The sequence below is a fragment of the Ictidomys tridecemlineatus genome, chromosome 9 (genome assembly GCF_052094955.1).
Source record: "Ictidomys tridecemlineatus isolate mIctTri1 chromosome 9, mIctTri1.hap1, whole genome shotgun sequence".
Lineage (NCBI taxonomy): Eukaryota > Metazoa > Chordata > Mammalia > Rodentia > Sciuridae > Ictidomys > Ictidomys tridecemlineatus.
In genome coordinates this window covers 27,132,266-27,150,418 of record NC_135485.1, presented here as the reverse complement: position 1 = coordinate 27,150,418, position 18,153 = coordinate 27,132,266, and the positions used below count along the sequence as shown (strand labels likewise).

Sequence of the window (18,153 nt, the reverse complement as noted above, 5' to 3'; positions counted from 1 at the left end):
CATGCTTTGAGATGACTATATTAATGAGACACTTTCTAATATGATGTCTGTAACACATTAATTTTTGTCTTAAGTAAGCTTTCTAAATCCTGTCTTGCTTTCCTCAGTCATGTGATGTTGGATTTATGTGCTCAGGGTGCACTGTGCCTTTCCAAGTTACTCTGTCTTATTTAAGGAGTACTTACTGTACCTTCTTACAGGCAATCCTTAGTCATCCTCTAGTAACTAGGAATCATAGTGGATTCAGAGTTCCAGTGTAAATAACAGAAATGGGTCAGATGTGCTCTGTTTATGGTTTCACTTGGATAATGAGGCAAATACTTCCTCCTGTAGAACCTAAATTTGCCTTGGTCCTGAAGTTTCCATTACTAATCAGAGGAGTTATCCATTGGAAGGAGATGGGGGTGTGTAAATCTCCACTACTAATGCTGGTATATTAATTACTGAACTAATTATTTCCTCCATTTTGACCCAAAATCATTACTGTAGCTTCCAGTGGTATTAGCTTTAACACTGCTTGGTTCACATCAGTTTTTTTGTTTGTTTGTTTGTTTCTTACTTCCAGGGGGATGTTTAAGTCCTAAAATAAAGGGTTGTGTGAGCCTGAGAGGTAATCATTGGCAGCATTATGTATATAATTATTAGATAAAGGACAAATATCTTTTTGTCTTTTTGTATTTTATATTTATAATAAAGAAATAACTGCTTTAAAAATTAGTATAAGTAGAAATAAGAAAATAATTGTGTATAAACTATAGTAGTTGAAAGAGAAAAGGAGGACAGTTTGAAAAAACTACTTATTTTGCTTGAGTATTTTTTAAATCCATCCAAAACTCTCCTCTGGAGTATTTTTCTGGCAGTCTCTATATTCTACTCTTATTTGAATCCCTATATTCTACTCTTATTTGAATTTCTTAGCTATTTTTTTTTCTGGCTTTACTCTGAGTACTCTGTGTTTGCTTTTCAAATTTTTAAAATGTGTCCTTCCTGGAGACTTGTTTATGCATACATAGTGAAAAGCAAAAAATGTCAACTCTTTTTCTTCCTAGAATTTGTGTGTAGCATCAAAAGTGAGAAATAAAATTTGAAAATAATCTTTTCTATGCCTGTGGTGACAGAATAATTAGGAATACTTCTTCAAAGTACATTTTTAAATGTTTCCCTCACAAATTTACTCATTAGATTTTATGCAGAGACAAATTTGCCTTCAGAATGATTGTTTGTCCTTTGTGATCATTTAAAAAATATTGAGTTATGAATATTATTTTTGAGTGGTTATGGAACTAAAGTGAATTTCTGACAAAAGCTACTGAAAATATTTTTCATGGATTCATTCCATTCTTTGTTAACCTTCTTCATTTTATTTTGTTGATGTACATAGCCGTATCTATGGTTTATATTTTTTGACTTGTATCTTCTTTAATCAGTCTTCTGGAACATAATGACCTAAATAATTGTTCTTAAATAATTGCCTGAAGATAATTAAAATGAAAACTTACCTTCATTTTCTGCCTAATTCTATCACTTTTACTTTATTCTTCTTACTAAAGTTACTTTTTCTATTTGTAGTTTTACTACTGCTCTGACCTAATTTATCCTCATTCAAATATATCATCTTTTTGAAAACATAGCAAGAACTATTTTATCTTTTAAATATTACTATTATGCACACAATATTGAGAAAAAAAATGCATGTGGCTCACTTTCACTCCTCATTTTGTTTATCCTGTTACTGTAGATGATGAGGTTCCTGTATTTCTCTTGTCAAAGGCAGCTTATTTCCAGTATGGCCAGATTTACTATTTCGTTTTAAAAAGAAGGGTGTTTGAGAACACTAAACTCTTAAGAGACAAATCCCATTGTGATAGTTGCTACTGATTATAAATTTGTATAGACTCCTTATGTTTAATCAACCATACCTTGAAATAAGAACATCATGCTTGTGAACAGGGGATTGCGCTAATTCATTGCTATAACATATTGAGAAATATGAATAGGATTTTACAAGTGCCTCACATGTCCTATGTAAATTTTTGTGACATATGTGCTGTTTTCACATCTGCCCTTTCTAGGTTTCCCAGGCTGGAGATTTGTTAATTGAAGTGTATGTGGAAAGGAAGGAACCCGACTGTAGTATTATAATTCGGGTGAGTCCTCGAGAGGATGTAGAGCGCCGTTGGAAAGCATGAATGTTGGCAGTACTTTCACATATTTTGAATTTTCCAGTGTTTCTCATTTCCTTTACTTCTCTAGTTCAAACAGTGACTGATGACAAGATTGACTTTGCATAACAATATCCTCTGGGAATTTTATGTTTTAGTCATTTGGAAAGCACATTTTATGTGCTTTAGGTTAGAGTTAGGATTTTCTGTAGGTTCTAGAAAATGACTTGAGCACAGAGGCTTGCTTTTCTCTTTTTAACTTCCTTACGTTAGGCAACTTATCTACTCTGTCTCTGTTTCAGTGTCCTCACTTATAAAATGAGGAAAGATAATATTTACATCATATCCTTGCTGTGAGGACTCATTAAGCTAATGCACGTAGGACAGTGTAGCAAATTGTTCGTGTAGTGTTTGATAAATAGTTGTGACTACTGGTGCTAGTATCATTGTTATTCCTGATTTCTCACCCTTTAGCATTCCATCTTCCAATGTACTTAAATATTGGGTAACTTTTTTTCCTTGAGGCTATTGATCATTTTTGCTGAATTAAAAATGGTTCCCTCTCATGCTACTCTATTCAGTAATTAGTCTGCCTTAGGTATAGTAACAGTGATATTTTATGTTCCTACTTGGTAATACTACTTTTTCTGTATATGGAATACATATTCTGCCATGTAACAAATTCAACATTACCTTTTTCACATTTTTGAAGTGCAAAATTAAACCTTCACAGAATTAGATATCTCAAAACTTTAGTTATGTTAAATATGTTGTATTTTGGGGGAGGGGGCGAGGGAGCAGTATTGGGGATTGAACTCAGGGGTACTTGGCTACTGAACCTCAACCCCAGCCCTATTTTATATTTTATTTAGAGACAGGGTCTCACTGAGTTGTTTAAGCACCTTGCTTTTGCTGAGGCTGGCTTTGAACTCTCGATCCTTCTGCCTCAGCCTCCTGAACCACTGGGATTACAGGTGTGCACCACCATACCTGTCTTATATTTCTTACTGTAGGTATTTTTAATAATTATGTATTATGACTATATGGAATTACCTTTCTTAAAACATAGAGCTAAATGCTATAGTCATCAGCTATAACATCAAATGCTTTGTGAAACATTTGCCCTGCCAGTCCTTAGCTATATTATGATTCTTAGTCTGAGTGTATGATTTTGATCATAAGGGATTTGAGAAACTAGTACAGACCAATCAGCACAAGTCCATTATTAACGCTGGAAGAGATATTTACAGAACATGATTTAACTCTACCTATACACAGACACTTTCATAGTGTATTTAAATTTTACTTATAAACCCAATTTTTACAATTGAGGAAAGTTGTCACATTATCTTAATTGTATTTAATTGTATTTATATTTAAGACTTCACAATTTTACCTGTAGAAGATCTAGATGCTCTCAAAAAAAAACATAAAAACTGTACAAAAAAAAATCAATAGCATTTGACTTAGTACTTAAGACTATAAAATTATTTAGTTACATTTTATCTCTCCTGGTAATTACCTCACCCTATAGAGATAGATGAAACAAGTGATATCTTATTCATAACAATGGAAACTAGAAATTTAGGCCACAATACAAACTTGGTCATCATAATCTATACCTGATGTTCATTATATTGATAAGTCTAATACACAGAATAATGCTTTCTGAAGTGTGGAGTTCTAGGTGTTTTTAAAAGGGGCCCTGGGTCTCTCTCCTGGAGCAGGGCCTATGGATGTAGTCCTTCTGCTTCAAACTGAGGCACTCCCTGCTGCCTATTTCTCAGGTTTGGTTTCTCAGTAATCATTATTTAATAAAGGATGATACTTCTTAAAATGGTTAGGTCAATGCAGATCAAAAACATCATGAAGACAATTCAGCTGATATTTTTGTTGCTCGAAACTCTTCCACTTTTCTCACTTTTTCATTGAGCTTTAAAATAGAACAGAGTGGATTCCATTGTATAATCAACATATTCCCTAAAGCAAGCTCTAAATTCCATGATGTACAAAAGGTAGACACTGTGAGTTACCTGTGGTATAGGATGTTTTTGTTATTTATGTATGTGTTCTAGGCTTATGAATAGTAAAGCGAAGGAAAAATGCAAATGAACACATTCCTTTTCTAAGAAATATTTAAATAGGGATTTACTTTTATGGAAACATGTAAGCTAAGTTGCAGTTGCAGTATTCTAATGTTTATATATCTTTTATTTGTTTAACTTTACATCAGAAGTCTAACTGAAGAAGTCAGCTTGCTTTTGGCCAGTATCTACTTAAGACTGGCAAAAACAAAAACAAGAAGAAACAAATCAGAAACCCTGAAAGTCCCAGAAGAGGCAATGTGCTCAGCCAATGGCCTCCGGCTTTGGGACTCTTGTGAAGCCGGGGCCCCAGGCTGGCACTGCAGATTCTGCCCTATACCCTGAAATCCTGGCTCTTAAATACTTTGGTGTCCTACCATCTGTCACTTGGCATGGCAGGGTGCACCACAAACTACCAAAACCCTGGGGCTTCTTGGCATGACAAACAGTAGTCAGTCAACTGTGTATAATTTAGGGCCCAGGCTGAATAAACAAGTCACTCTATCCTCTTGATTAGAGAACTGACAAGCGAAAAGTTTTACTCCTAGGAGATGGTTGGATTTGTCATGTGTTGAAAGCCTGTCTGTGAGTGACTAGGTTATTCCTCCCTTCTGAGTCATCTAATTGCTCAGTAAATGAACAAAATAATTCTTCTTGATGATATCTATATTGTAATTTCCCTTTGCCTTTACATTGAAATGTATTCTGTTTTATGGAGAAGAGCTGAACGTGCTGTTTTTGCTATGCTTGAAGAAGCTAGTTTTATCCACACTGGGAGAAGACTTGAGGTATTGTTAGGTGGAGGTAGTATTGTCCTATCATAAGACTGCTTCTGTATCTGAAAGATCTTTTGAATAAATGTTGCTCTTCTTACAGATATCTCCTGTGATGGAAGCAGAGGAATTAACTAATGATATATTAGCAATAAAAAATATTATTCCCACAAAAGGTGACATTTGGGCCACATTTGAAGTCATTGAAAATGAAGAGCTAGGTAAGTGATTTTGTTGCTAAAGACTATTGAATTACCTTTAGATGAAGAAATCCTTTCTTTGGCAACAAGTCAAAGAAACATTTTATGTTTTTCTGAAGATTAACCTCTCATCATGAATTCCCTCCTGCCTTAGTCATGTCTTGACATACGTTGTTACCACTTGAGTTTACTCTCACATGATTTTATTCTTCCATATAATTAGATTATTTTGTTGACTATGAAAATACAGTGTAATGCATTAGTCATCTCTGTTGCTGCCTTATGAAATAGGCCTTTCTTTTTTTAAAAAAATATATTATTTTTTAGTTGTAGTTGGACACAATACCTTTATTTTATTTATTTATTTTTATGTGGTGCTGAGGATCGAACCCAGGGCCTTGCACATGCTAGGCAAGTGCTCTACTACTGAGCCAGAACTCCAGCCCATGAAATAGGCCCTTCTTTATAAGAACAAGAACTTTGATCCATAACAATGTTGTAAATGTCACTAACACCATCCACTTATTCATATATGCCACTCATTTAACACAAAAAGAGAATGCTAATTTAAAAGATGACTTATTCTAAAAATAGTTTTATTTTAAGCCTAGCAGAAGCTTCTCTTTTGACGTTTTAATTTTGCTCTATCTTTAGTATATCAAATATTTTGTCATCTTTCGTTCCAAAGAAACTGAAGGGTAAAAAGACATTTTAAAACACCTTGACTGACCCAGTAGTCAAATACTGAATAAGCTTAACATTCTAATGACACCATTTGGTTTTAAAGACCTCTAGGAAAAAATAATATCAGGCAGAATGTCTTTGTACTTTGACCATCTGTCTAGTTGATACCTACTAAGGTCTTGGGACCCTTTCAGCTATAGCTGTCAAACTGCCAAAAGGAAAACCTTGCCATCCACAAACTCAAGGAAAAATTAAAATTCAATGTTGAAATACCCCGTGGTGCATTGTTAGGAGGACTGCAACTAGTGTTAGAATGAAATAGGATTATTAAGTACTTTGTCTTTCATTCGTTTAGTCCATCTTGATATTTTTATTTCTTTCTTTTTACCATGAGCAGTTCTTTAAAATTTGTATTTGTATTGTATTGTTATTTTTTTAGTATACATTGCCAAGGTCCAGGAAATGAGTTCTCAGTATCTCCTCTAGTGGGGCTTAGTTCTCCCTCTGAACAGAACTCCTCTGGCAGATGATTCCTGTAACCTCCCAGCTGTCAAGCCCCACTGATTTGCTCCAGGCCTTACGTTACCTGTCCTTTCTGTGGCATTGATTGCTAATGACCTTTCCATTTTCCTTTCTCTGATGATCTTCCTTTTCCATGCTATCTAGATTCCCTCCTGGGTTCTCTAGTCATTTTGTCTAATTTTGTATTCTTCCTCTGTCCATCTTTTAAACATCCAGTTTTTCTCTTCTCTAGTTTCCTTTGCTAGCTTTCTCATATTACATGTTTTGAATAGACACCTTGCACTTGACTGACACGTGGGGACTTGGATTTCTCAAGGTCTTCCACCCTGTGGCCCACCCAATTGCCTTTGTTGTCTCCTCTCTTCTTATAGTGCTGAGCACTTGGATTTATACGTATCTGTCTTGACCGGGGCTTCTTGGAAGGAAGTAGGGATTCTGTCATTTCTTTTTTTGGTCTCTCTTGTCTAGCACATGCCTAGTACATAACAACCATATATACTTGTTAAAATCTGTTGAATAAATAAACTTGTGGCATATGACTGTGTGATGCAGGAATGGTGGAATCTTTTGTTTTTTTTTCTCTTTTTCTTTACAAAAAAAAATATGTGATGAGGAATGGGATTACTGGTCTTATCTTTTTTTGGGGGGAGGGAGGGAAGGGTATTGAAAGATAACTGTTGGCATTATTTCCAGAATTGTATTTCTAAATCTCCAATTGTATTGTATTATCCCACTATTTAAAACTCTTTGTCATGATTTTTCTCATTGCCTATCCATCTTTGAAGCTCCAGCTCAAGTGCCCCTTCCTCTGATGATATTCAGATGAACATAGTTTACACTGACTGCTTTCTGATCATTTGCTTGTAGATTTATAGTACTATATGCAGCCTGCCTTATAGAATAGTAATTGTGTGTGTGTGTGTGTGTGTGTGTGTGTGTGTGTGTGTGTGTGTGTGTGTATAGTTCTACCCCAGACCATATGTTTTTTGGGGCATTGATCATATGTTTTAGATCTTCATATCTCATACGGCTTCTTGGATTATGCACTGTTGTAGACTAGACCCCATTAAAGTCTCTTTAACTGAGCTGGAAAAACAAATAATAAATGATTTGTGTTTTGTGGCTCCTTATTCAGATTTATACAAATATGGAAGTCACATAGAAAGTGATCCCTGCTTGTAGATTGGGAACCACTTAGATTGAGAGTTCTAAGCCCTGGTTAGGGATTGGATAGTTGATTCTTACCTGCATGCTATTCTATTTCTGTTGTTTTTGAAGATATTTACTGCAGAATGCGGAGTGATGTATTTTAGGGTAAACATCCAGTCCCTACCACACTTAGTCTCTCAAGATTTGAGTCAGATTAAATTATGTCCCTCTGTCATAGCTTAGAGCTCTGTCTTTAGCTCTGACCCAACTGAGTGGAACAGGCAGAATGCATGAGGATAGGAAGGATCTATAGCTAAGCAGAATCACATTCTACCTGGAAATACAATTTTTGATATTCCTTTCAGAAAATCAAGGGATTCTCATCCTAAAAATGGCTGATTATTAAATTGCATGTGATAAACAGCACCTCACAAACACTAAAATTGGATTGGATCTTTAGAAATCATTGCTATTTTTTCTAATTAAAAAAAATAGGAAAATGTTATTTTAATTAAGTATAAAAAGACCAGGACACATCAAGTCATTTTGATTTATGAATGTCTAAGCCAAAGAAGAACTATCCATGTGCATCAAGAGAGAAAATATTTGGTATTAAGAATTTAAATTTGACATGGCCTTAATGTTTGCTTAACAGTACATACAGAAATGGCCAGAAGAAAAAAAACATAAATAATTCTTTTCACTGCTTCTAAAGGAGCAGTGGTAGGGAAATAAGAAAAAGCCCTGTGATTGTGTTGGTAGACTGAAGAAGATGGAGCCTGTGTGAATCGTCTGACCTTCTGAAATGTTAAAAATCTTTATTTCAAGTATCATGCAAAGAAGATAAAGTGAAATATTAAAGGAAGAAGAACATAAAGGACTAGGTAGTCACAAGACTGTTAATTGGTAGGAAGAATGTCATCAGGGAGTTAGTGAGTTTTCCAATGTAAAATAAATCCTCCAAGTAATCACATAACCAAAAATGAATAAATTAATTAATGATAATAAACCAGAATACTATGTTTTATTTTATTATTTTATTTATTTTCCTATAAATTTTAAAGTAGTAGTTTTCTGTCACATTACATTGAATACTTCTTTTGTGCACTAACTATTCCATATTGTTCCTATATTATCCTGAGATAATGTATTATAATTATTTAAAAAATTAGTATAACATCTCATTATAATATAAAAATAAATATGCAGAAAGTATGCATTATGCCATGTAACTGCCTGTAATTATATGTGTCTTTGGTTAAAGATGATAAAAATAGATTCTTAAACCTATAAATTGAATTCAATTGATGTGAAATTTAAAAATATAGATGATGTAAGTATGTCAATTTGTGACTCAAACAATGTTAGTAGCATTATCATTGTTGAAATGGAGAACAGTTTTTAGAAAAAGCTTTTCCTAAAACAAAGCACAGTCTCTCTGTAGTAATCAGATTCATGGGAAAATAGTTTGTTATAATCATGTAAAATATTTAGGTAACTTTTACATCTTGATTTTATACATAATACTCAACCATATAACATACAAAATAATATTAGATTCTAGGTTCAATTAGTTTATAAATAGGATTTCCCTTTAAATGAATGCCTGGTGTGACATGTGAAATTTGTTCTGGATAGAGCACAGATTTTTCTTGAAGAATGTCAAGCATCTTTGACTCACTTCCACCAATTATTAGAACAAGATCAAACCCTTCGTAGCAAAGCATGTTTGTCAGCTTTCTGTAGCTATGACAGATACCTTAGATAAATCAACTTCTAAGGAGGAAAACTTTATTTTGGCTTACAGTTTCAGAGGTATCTGTCTATGGATGCTTGCCCCTGTCACTCTGGGCCTGTGGTAGCCTTCCTTAGCAGTCGCTACATATTCTGTCATCTGTAACTTCCTGGGGTCTCCGTTGTAACTTCACCTTCAGTCTCACAGTTTTGTGCATCATCCTGTCAGGTCAGCTGGCATGGACTCCAGATACACCACACACTCCCTGGACACTCAGGCTTTCCTTTGAAATCTCAGTGGAAGGCTCCAGGACCCTGTAACTAACTTTTGTTTTCTGCATGCCTGCAAAATCAGCACCAGGTGGACAATGCCAAAGTCTTCCACTGACATGAACTGTATCAATACCTCTGTGAACCAGCTACAGTGGCCTTCTTGGTAGCTTAACATAAATGATCCTAAGCAAATTACTAGCTGGCAGCCCTGTGTGATCAGAGTAAAAGTTTACCTTTTTGTATGTACCTTTGATCATGCGGTGAGACCTTACCATTCCTCTGATGTCCTCCAAGCATCTTTCTTATTCTCCTGGTACATGGTTCTTAGTTTTTATTGATGGCTTTAATCTTCATAACTTCCTTGACTATACCTTTTAACTCACTCCTTTTAGGCCAAACTGCAAGTTTTTTCCAGTCTTTTCTCTGCTTTTTGCTTCCAGTTTTCACTGAAAATCTAGCTCAAAGCATCCACCAATTCCCAAGCCACACTGCCTTGGTGCTATGCTGCCTTAAAATTTCTTCCACTAGATTAATTAGTTCGTCACCTTTCAACTCAGCTTCTTGCAAAGTCTCAGCACATGGGCAAAATGTAAAGCTCTTTGTCAGAATGTAACATGAATAGCCTCTAGTCCAGTTACCAATAAATATCTCATTTCCATCTTAAATTTACTCTCTATATTCCTGTCCATCTGAGTCTCCATTAGAATCATCCATTAATTTCTGCTTGCAATATTCTAAGCTTTCTCTCGCCAGCTTCTCTAAACTCTTTCCGCAAACCAGTTCCAAAAGCTCCTGAATCACATTGTTAGTTATGGACATAGTACTTCTTGGTTCCAATGTTCTTTGTTAGTCGCTTTCCATCTCTGAGATAAAATCTTATATAAAGAGGAAAAGGTTGTTTTTGGCTCACAGTTTCAGAGGTATTCAGTTGATGGTCAATTGACTCCACTGGTTTGGGGCAGGTGGTGAGGGTGGGGAGCATGTGGTAGGGCAGAGCTGCTAACTTAAAGGTGTCTGGAAAGCAGAAAGGAGGTTCTAGGATCTCAGTATCCTCTTCAGGGGTATGACCCCATGCCTTAACTTTTTTACATTGGGTCCCAGCCCTTAAAGATTCCACCACCTCCCAATATCATCACAGGCTATTGTCCCAAGCTGTCAACACATAGCCTTTGGGAGATGTTCAAGTCCCAAGAGTAGCAGAGATGATAACCCCTCTATCAACAGCTACTCTTCTAAAGTATGCTGTGATTTTAATACTTAATCCTAAAACTGACCTTATTGTCCACTAGTGTAATCTCTGGGCCTTGAGGTCTTTCACGACTTGAAATAGATGAACTGCCTAAGGAGTCTCATTTCAGTGAGCTTTATTGCGAGTTTTGAGTTTATGAAGCAGTTACTTTCTGCGTAGTAAGATCATAGTGAAATGTTTGCTGGTTCCTCCCATAGCTGCCATGATACAGATCTCTTTATTTCAGTCAGGATCCTTTCTAGCTCTTCTCCTCATTGGTACATAAACCACTGCTCCCCTCTGATGGTGTAGATCATTAGAGAGAGGCTTTCACAGTTCTAAGTTTGGCACTAAGAATTTGGTTATTGGGGAAGTAGCAATTGTCTCTGGGAGCCCTGTGTTATTACTACCAGAAACTTAAGGACAACAAATAAAATATTATTTCAGATGGAAAATGAATGGATTTTTATTTAACAAGAGAGGCCAGGTTCATTCTTTGCATAGAATTTTAAATAATCCATACTGTTGTGCTTTAACCCAGTTAAATAACTGCCAATGTGACCTCTTTTCTCCAAAGGAGTACACTGAGGGCTTGGCAATTTTTATTCTAGTATCCAGAAGAACTATTTATTTCTCAGTAATGCCCTAATGCCAAGTGACATACACACTATATAATCTCTCATGACAGATGGTTTCAAGTGCAACTATAAATTAAAATTTGTTTATGTCTAATAATTTATATTCCAACAATGCTTGAGGACTCAATCATTTTTCCTACTCCTTATCCCTTTCTAATTAATGCCAGTAATGCATTTGAGAGTCTAATATGTATTTATCTTCCCATCATGTTTTCCAGCTCTGTGTTTAGGACCTAGAGTTTGTAAGGCTTTTTTCCCCCTAATGTATTTCATACTTTGATACTGATGTGAAAAATATACTTAGATTTTTGTAACTAAATTTAAGTTACATGAACTCTATACCTGCTGTGATATATTTCAGTATAATTAGGAAAACTGTAGGTCTATCACTGTTGTATTTACTTGCAATAGTATGTATTAGTGACCCTTCTTTACATAAATGTCTGACATTTGGAAGTTGCATTAGCAATTTAATCTTGTAACAAAGGAGAGTGAGTTTTACTTCAAGCTACTTACTCTATTCCAGTTAAGAATATTATTTTTACATTGTCAAACCAACTGCTCAACCATCAGTTTCCTTACAGGAAGGGTGTTGAAACTCTCTTGTGGTTGTTTCCTTAACATCTTCTTAGGAATGGTAGAAAATTAAAGGAAGATTTTTTAATTCAAGTGCTTTTTACTTTGTTTATGTATTTTTTACCTTGTCCAGTACTCAAAACAATCTTAGTAAGTTCTAATTATGTTTTCCCCAAAATTATATGTGAGAAACCATCATGTGGAGGTTTATATACTTGATCAAAGTAAAATTCAGAGTAATAGTTAAGATTTGGGGCTTTAAAATCAGATGGGTTTGGGGTTCAAGTCTGTTTCTCACTAAACTGTTAATATGGCTTTGGGGAAAAAGCTGAAATATGTGATAGGTTTCTTGTGTGTAAAATATGAATAATAGTAGTAATATGTACCAAAGAGTATTATTGTGAGAATTTAAAGTGGTAGCTAATATAAAATAGCTCTCTTTATGTATATATATTATATGCACACACATATACACACAAACACACACACACACACACACACTATTGAAATGGGTATTATTCCAGAAATGACAATTGTTAATGGGATAATAGTGTCCTAGAATAAAGAATTATGTATTGCCAAATATAAAGGGAGTGCTTATTCTATAATAAGTTTTATATTTGAATACCTCTAATTCCAATTATAACTAACTAATGGGTTAATCAGTGATTGAGTTATAATTTGGGCAAATCATGGGCAATTATCATCTTTGCCCACCAAAGCTTTTGGAGAATTATTTGAAGGGACACCAATATTGATATAGCACAAAATGCTTTTGTCTGGTTTTATAAGTAATTATGTGTATTTTTCTGGTCTGGTCTGATAACAAATACTTTCTTTTAAAATATGGCCCATCAAATAAATTCATAAAGTATTTTATTCCTAAAATATTTACTGAGCATCTTTTGTGTACTCAGTTCTATGCTGTATGCAGGGGATATATAACAGTAAATAGAATCCTCAAGGTGTATAGACTAATGACTCTTAGGTGGTTTTTGTTTGTTTGACTTTTGTTTTTCTTTTTAAATTATCATTATAATAATAACTAGGCTTGCTCCAGTAGGCACAGAATGAAGCACTGGATATTAGTTTATTGGCTAAGAATCAAAAATCTGGTACTTTATATTGGAAGCAGAACACATGTTCTCTTATAAAACTGAGATTATTGATGATTTCTCAAAATCACGTATTAGTAGCAATGCAGACAGGCATTAGGGAAGATAATTTGTGATATATTTAGTCCATTTTACTTTTAAATTTTGTTTCCAATTACAATATCATGTTTCACATACGATTACAATGCCTTTTCTATGCTCTTTCTTGTTTGTCATTAGCAGTACTACTTTAAAAAAAATACTTAAGTACTATATGCTGTATGTTTAGGAGGATCTAAAAGAGTTGAGTTGACTTATATCTGGCTATGATGTTAGTAAAGCATCATCAACATCATGTCAGAGTTCTATTCTTCCTATTTCAAATATGCTATTTCTAGTGTACTGAAAGGTTTGAATGTCTTTTTTACAAGCATATGCCTCTGTTGTTACATTTTAATTTCTTAATTGATTGGCATATTTTGATCAAAAAAACTTTCCGTGAAGCTTTGATTGTAATTATAAAACTTTTCTTTAAACTCGATGCTAAGAATGTATGACACATTTTTCTAAAACAAAATATATATAGATAAAGATTCATCAAAGAGAAGTCTTAAAGCTGTCATTTAATTTCTTTTTTATTGGCCTCAATCATTTTCCTTCATCAACATTTAATGTATAATATTGCAACAATGTGTTTCTGATTGATATTTCTACTAGTAGTTAGAGATTATTAAATATTATTTTTCTAATTATTTTTACATATTCTCTGTAGTAATATTTATAATTTCATATTAATTGGCTGTGAAAATACCAACTATACGTTGTTCACTTGTATTGATCAGAAATTATAATATTCTAATCTAATGGGATAAACAGAGGATTAATTCATGCTTATTAGTATTGGATAAAATGAATTTTTCTAGTCCTTTTAAAGTTATTTAATTGCATATACAAATAGCTCTCCCTAAGCAAACCTGAATATTACCTGAATTAAACAGAAGTTACAATAAGATACATATTCATTCTACTAATGGTAGTATACTAAGTTTTATCTAAAGCAAGATAATTATGAAATTTAAAAGATAATTGCATAAAAAACAACTGTTTCCACACAGAATAATTTATACAACAAATTTTGTTATGTGCTAATAGTGTTTCAGGTATCAGTGTCTCAAATACAGTTCTGATGCTATTATCGTGTAAACGTATACATAAGATAAATTATGTATATGTTGTGTACAGATCATTGAAAATTATTTTTTAATTTATGAAAAAATAATTTTCTGTTTTAATTTGTTTTAATTAGTTACACATGACAATTTTCATATTTTTATTTTCATTTTGATTTGGGTTTTATGTTTGCAGAGCGTCCTCTTCACTACACAGAAAACGTGTTGGAGCAGGTGCTTCGGTGGAGTTCATTGGCAGAACCTGGCTCAGCTTATCTTGTGGTGAAGAAATTCTTAACCATGGACGTGATTAAACACCACAGAGGTATATGCCATTGCTTCACTTGCAGTGACAGTTGCTGGTTTAAGTCATTAACGGATAGTTATTATGACACAAGTGGTATTTTAAAATGCAAAAAATTAATAGCTAAACACAGAATCTGATTACATGGTATCATAGAAAAGAAGAGTATATGAATAAGGGTAAATCATCTAGCACGTAGTCTCAAGGTAACAGTTGATAATTTGACGATACCAAGTTTAAAAAGTTTTTGGAAGTAATGGTTTGTGTTTTTAAGGGTTGTTTGCCATTTTTGTGCTGATGGGTTTTCCAAATGTGAGACTGATGATGAGTCCTTTCCTAGAATTATGTTTTTCTTCTTCTTTTTTTTAAGAATTATGTTTTTCTTTAGGAAAATTTTTTGGCCAAAAAAATATATACAAAAGATTGGCTCTAAGATCAAGTGCTTAGTATAAGTCTCACTTTTTCACCATGACATTGGAAAACAAATAAGAACAGAATTAAACACTTTCAGCAAGGATACTTTCCATTCATCTGGAAGAACACAATGTACGTAAGGTTAAATAAGCAGTTAGCTCATACAAGTGAACTGTGTAAGACAATCTCTGAACATATGTAAGGATTTAAGTTTTTTAATGAAATTAACCACAAACTTTATAAGTTCTATTTAAAATCACCATTACTGTTTTGTTAATTACATATGATTATTCATGCTCTGTAAACACTGAGGTTTACTGAAACTTTTAAAAATTCCCCTGTTGGTCATCTTGTCATACAGATTTTACAATTAAAGAAAAGAGAAGATCAGAGAACTTGAGTAACTTGCTTCAGATTGCTTACATACCAAACAGTAGCTTTGAGAACAGATTGGTCTGCCTTCTAATTATTAAGAGAAACAAATAGACAAAGAGAAAAAGGATGAAGGATGAGGAGTGCTGTACAGTTTTAAAATGGTATAAACCTGCTCAGTTCAAAAATTATACACTAGAAGCTATGATTAGTGAGCTTTTAACTATGCCAAAGCTAATGTGGTAAATTTCTGATTTGACGATCCTGTTCTTTGTATCTTACACTTATGTGGAAGTATTCTTGCAAAATGCTTTGTTTTTATGAACATTCAAATAAAACAGATATTATTATTTTGCCATCGAAATTTAGCCTTTCAGAGGGCTTTGCTATATTTTGAGTTACTACTCCTACCTATAATCTTGATACTTCCTCCCCATTCATTCTTAGGAATTACCATATAATGTCTCTATAATCACGAGAGTGCATCATGGATCCATGCCTTAGAGCAGTGGTAGTTCTCATCTAGGGATGTTTTGGCCATCCAGAGACATTTGGTAATTCCTGCAGCCATTTCTGACTGTCACAACTTGAAAGGGTTTGGGAAACTGGAACTTCTATATTTAGTGAATACAGACCAGGGATGCTGCTAAAGATCCTGCCAAACACAGGGCATTTCTGTACAAGGCATTACCTAGAATTCAGATGGCAATTTTAATTGAGATAATCTGTGAAATCTGTTCTAGCTCGCAAAGCCTGTTATTCTTCCATTTTAATATCAGGATAAAGAAAAAGCATTAGGAAAAACAAAACAAAAAAAAATGGGCTATGGATGTAGCTCTCAATTATAGAACATTTGCCTATCATATGTAAGGTCTTGGATTCAATCTTCACTTCCACGCCCCTCCCTGCCAAAAAAAGGTAATGAAAAAGTATTGAGCCATATCCTGTCAATATTATGAAACACAAGTGATCACTTCCCATGGTTTATTTTCTCATAGAGGATAACTTAGTTTTCCATCTAATTTTTTTCTTTTTGAAGAAAATTTTCTTTTTTCTTCAAATATTCTTCTAAAATGTCCCTGATTCTCCACACTGCCAAATGTTTGAAATTTACACCTACATATAATAACTGAATGCTACAGGGCTGGCTGTGTGAATAAAAATCTATAATAAATAAGACCTTAAAAGGTAATGATAGAAAGGAAGATTTTGTCATGTAGGACTAAGGGTAACCCAAAGCAAGGATATCATTCTGTGCTGTTAATCCTTGAAAAAAAAACAGGATTATACATGAGTTGATTTAAAGCAATTATATGTGAGTAAAACCTCTATGTTGTTTAAAGGCAAAAAGAAACTTTATGTCATGCAGTGACATGTGGTATTTTTGTTCTATTTTCAAACTGAGTATTGGATTGGGCTTTACAGTGATACTGCTATATTCCATTGCATCCTCTACATGTGATACAAATTAGCCCTTCTGTTGGATGAGCATTTGGTCTGTAAGGGCCAGACAAAGCATCTTGCATAAAAACTGGAGAAGTCAAGGAGAGGAGAGAAAGTGACAGACTTCATGATATAATTTCAGATATTTAAATAAAGCATTATCCTAGAGTAAAATGTCAGAAAACTTCTTCATTGGGCTTTTTTTTTTTACGGTCTCCTTCAATCTTCTAACAGAGTGGGAGCTATAAATGACAAATCCCTATTCTACACTATCTCTATATAATTTTGCCAATCCAATATGCAGCATCTGGTATTATACTACTGATAGTTCTTTCTATCAGTACATCAAGTCTCTATGCAAGAAAAAGAATGGAATTTTAAAATAATAAATTTGTTAATTGAGCCATTTCCTATTGTCAGCTATTACCAATTTAAAATACTTTTCTCCCATAAAATTTTATGAACATTTAATATTATTTGACTGATATTCAGATAATCAAAGCAAAATAATCATTTTTATTATCCTTCTTTTCACATCTGTCTTATTTCAGCTAGGATTATCCTAGCTTTCATATTTTTTTTAAAAAAATCAATATCTTAAGTCATGATCCCCCCCCCATAATTTTGTGTGTCTCACAGCAACTTGGAGCTTATTAATGGTTGCTATGGGGTATACTTTGTGCTCGATTTTGGGTAAGATAAGTGTTTATTCCACTGTCTGTCTGTCTTAGTGAATGTCTGCTAATCAATCAATGATCAGCTACTCCTGAATTATTGTTCCATTTATTATATACACTATATCTTACAATTGGAATCTAAATGGAATGTAATGAAAGTAAATCAAATGTGATTTCTCTGACACTTTACTAGGAGGAAAACTGAAATGATTTCAGAAATAATTGTTCTTCAAAACAGAAAAGGAAAGATGTTAAAATTTCTGTTTTCCATTTTTAAGATTTTTTTTCTTCCATCTTAGAGTTCAAGTAGAAGTCAGCAGTTTGAATATAAAAGTAGTTGGATGCAACCACATTTTCTCTAAGTAATGAATAGCTAATGTATTACCTTGTATTAAAACATAGAGTTCAGACTGGGGATGTAGCTCAGTGGTAGCTGAGCTTAGCATGTAAGAGGTCCTGGGTTCAAACCCCAATGCCAAAACAACAGCAGTTACAAAGACCAAACCAAACAAAAACCAGATAGACATCAAAACATAAAAGATGCTACACTATACCTATATGGTAAACACACGCACACACACGCGCGTGTGCACACACACACACACACACACACACACTCTCTCTCTCTCTCTCTCTCTCTCTCACTTTCTCTCTGTA

General features: G+C 33.9%; 1 protein-coding gene across 4 annotated transcripts in view; it reads left to right on the top strand.

Annotated features, from left to right (window-relative positions):
* Positions 1–18,153, top strand: part of Arap2 (ArfGAP with RhoGAP domain, ankyrin repeat and PH domain 2) — a 206,563-nt gene that overhangs the window by 139,512 nt on the left and 48,898 nt on the right. For all 4 annotated transcript variants that reach the window (XM_078021176.1, XM_078021175.1, XM_021722720.3 and 1 more), the window contains 3 exons: positions 2,073–2,147; positions 5,123–5,240; positions 14,483–14,611. In XM_078021176.1, coding sequence (XP_077877302.1) covers positions 2,073–2,147; positions 5,123–5,240; positions 14,483–14,611 — 322 coding nt within the window. The remainder of the gene's footprint in view (positions 1–2,072; positions 2,148–5,122; positions 5,241–14,482; positions 14,612–18,153) is intronic.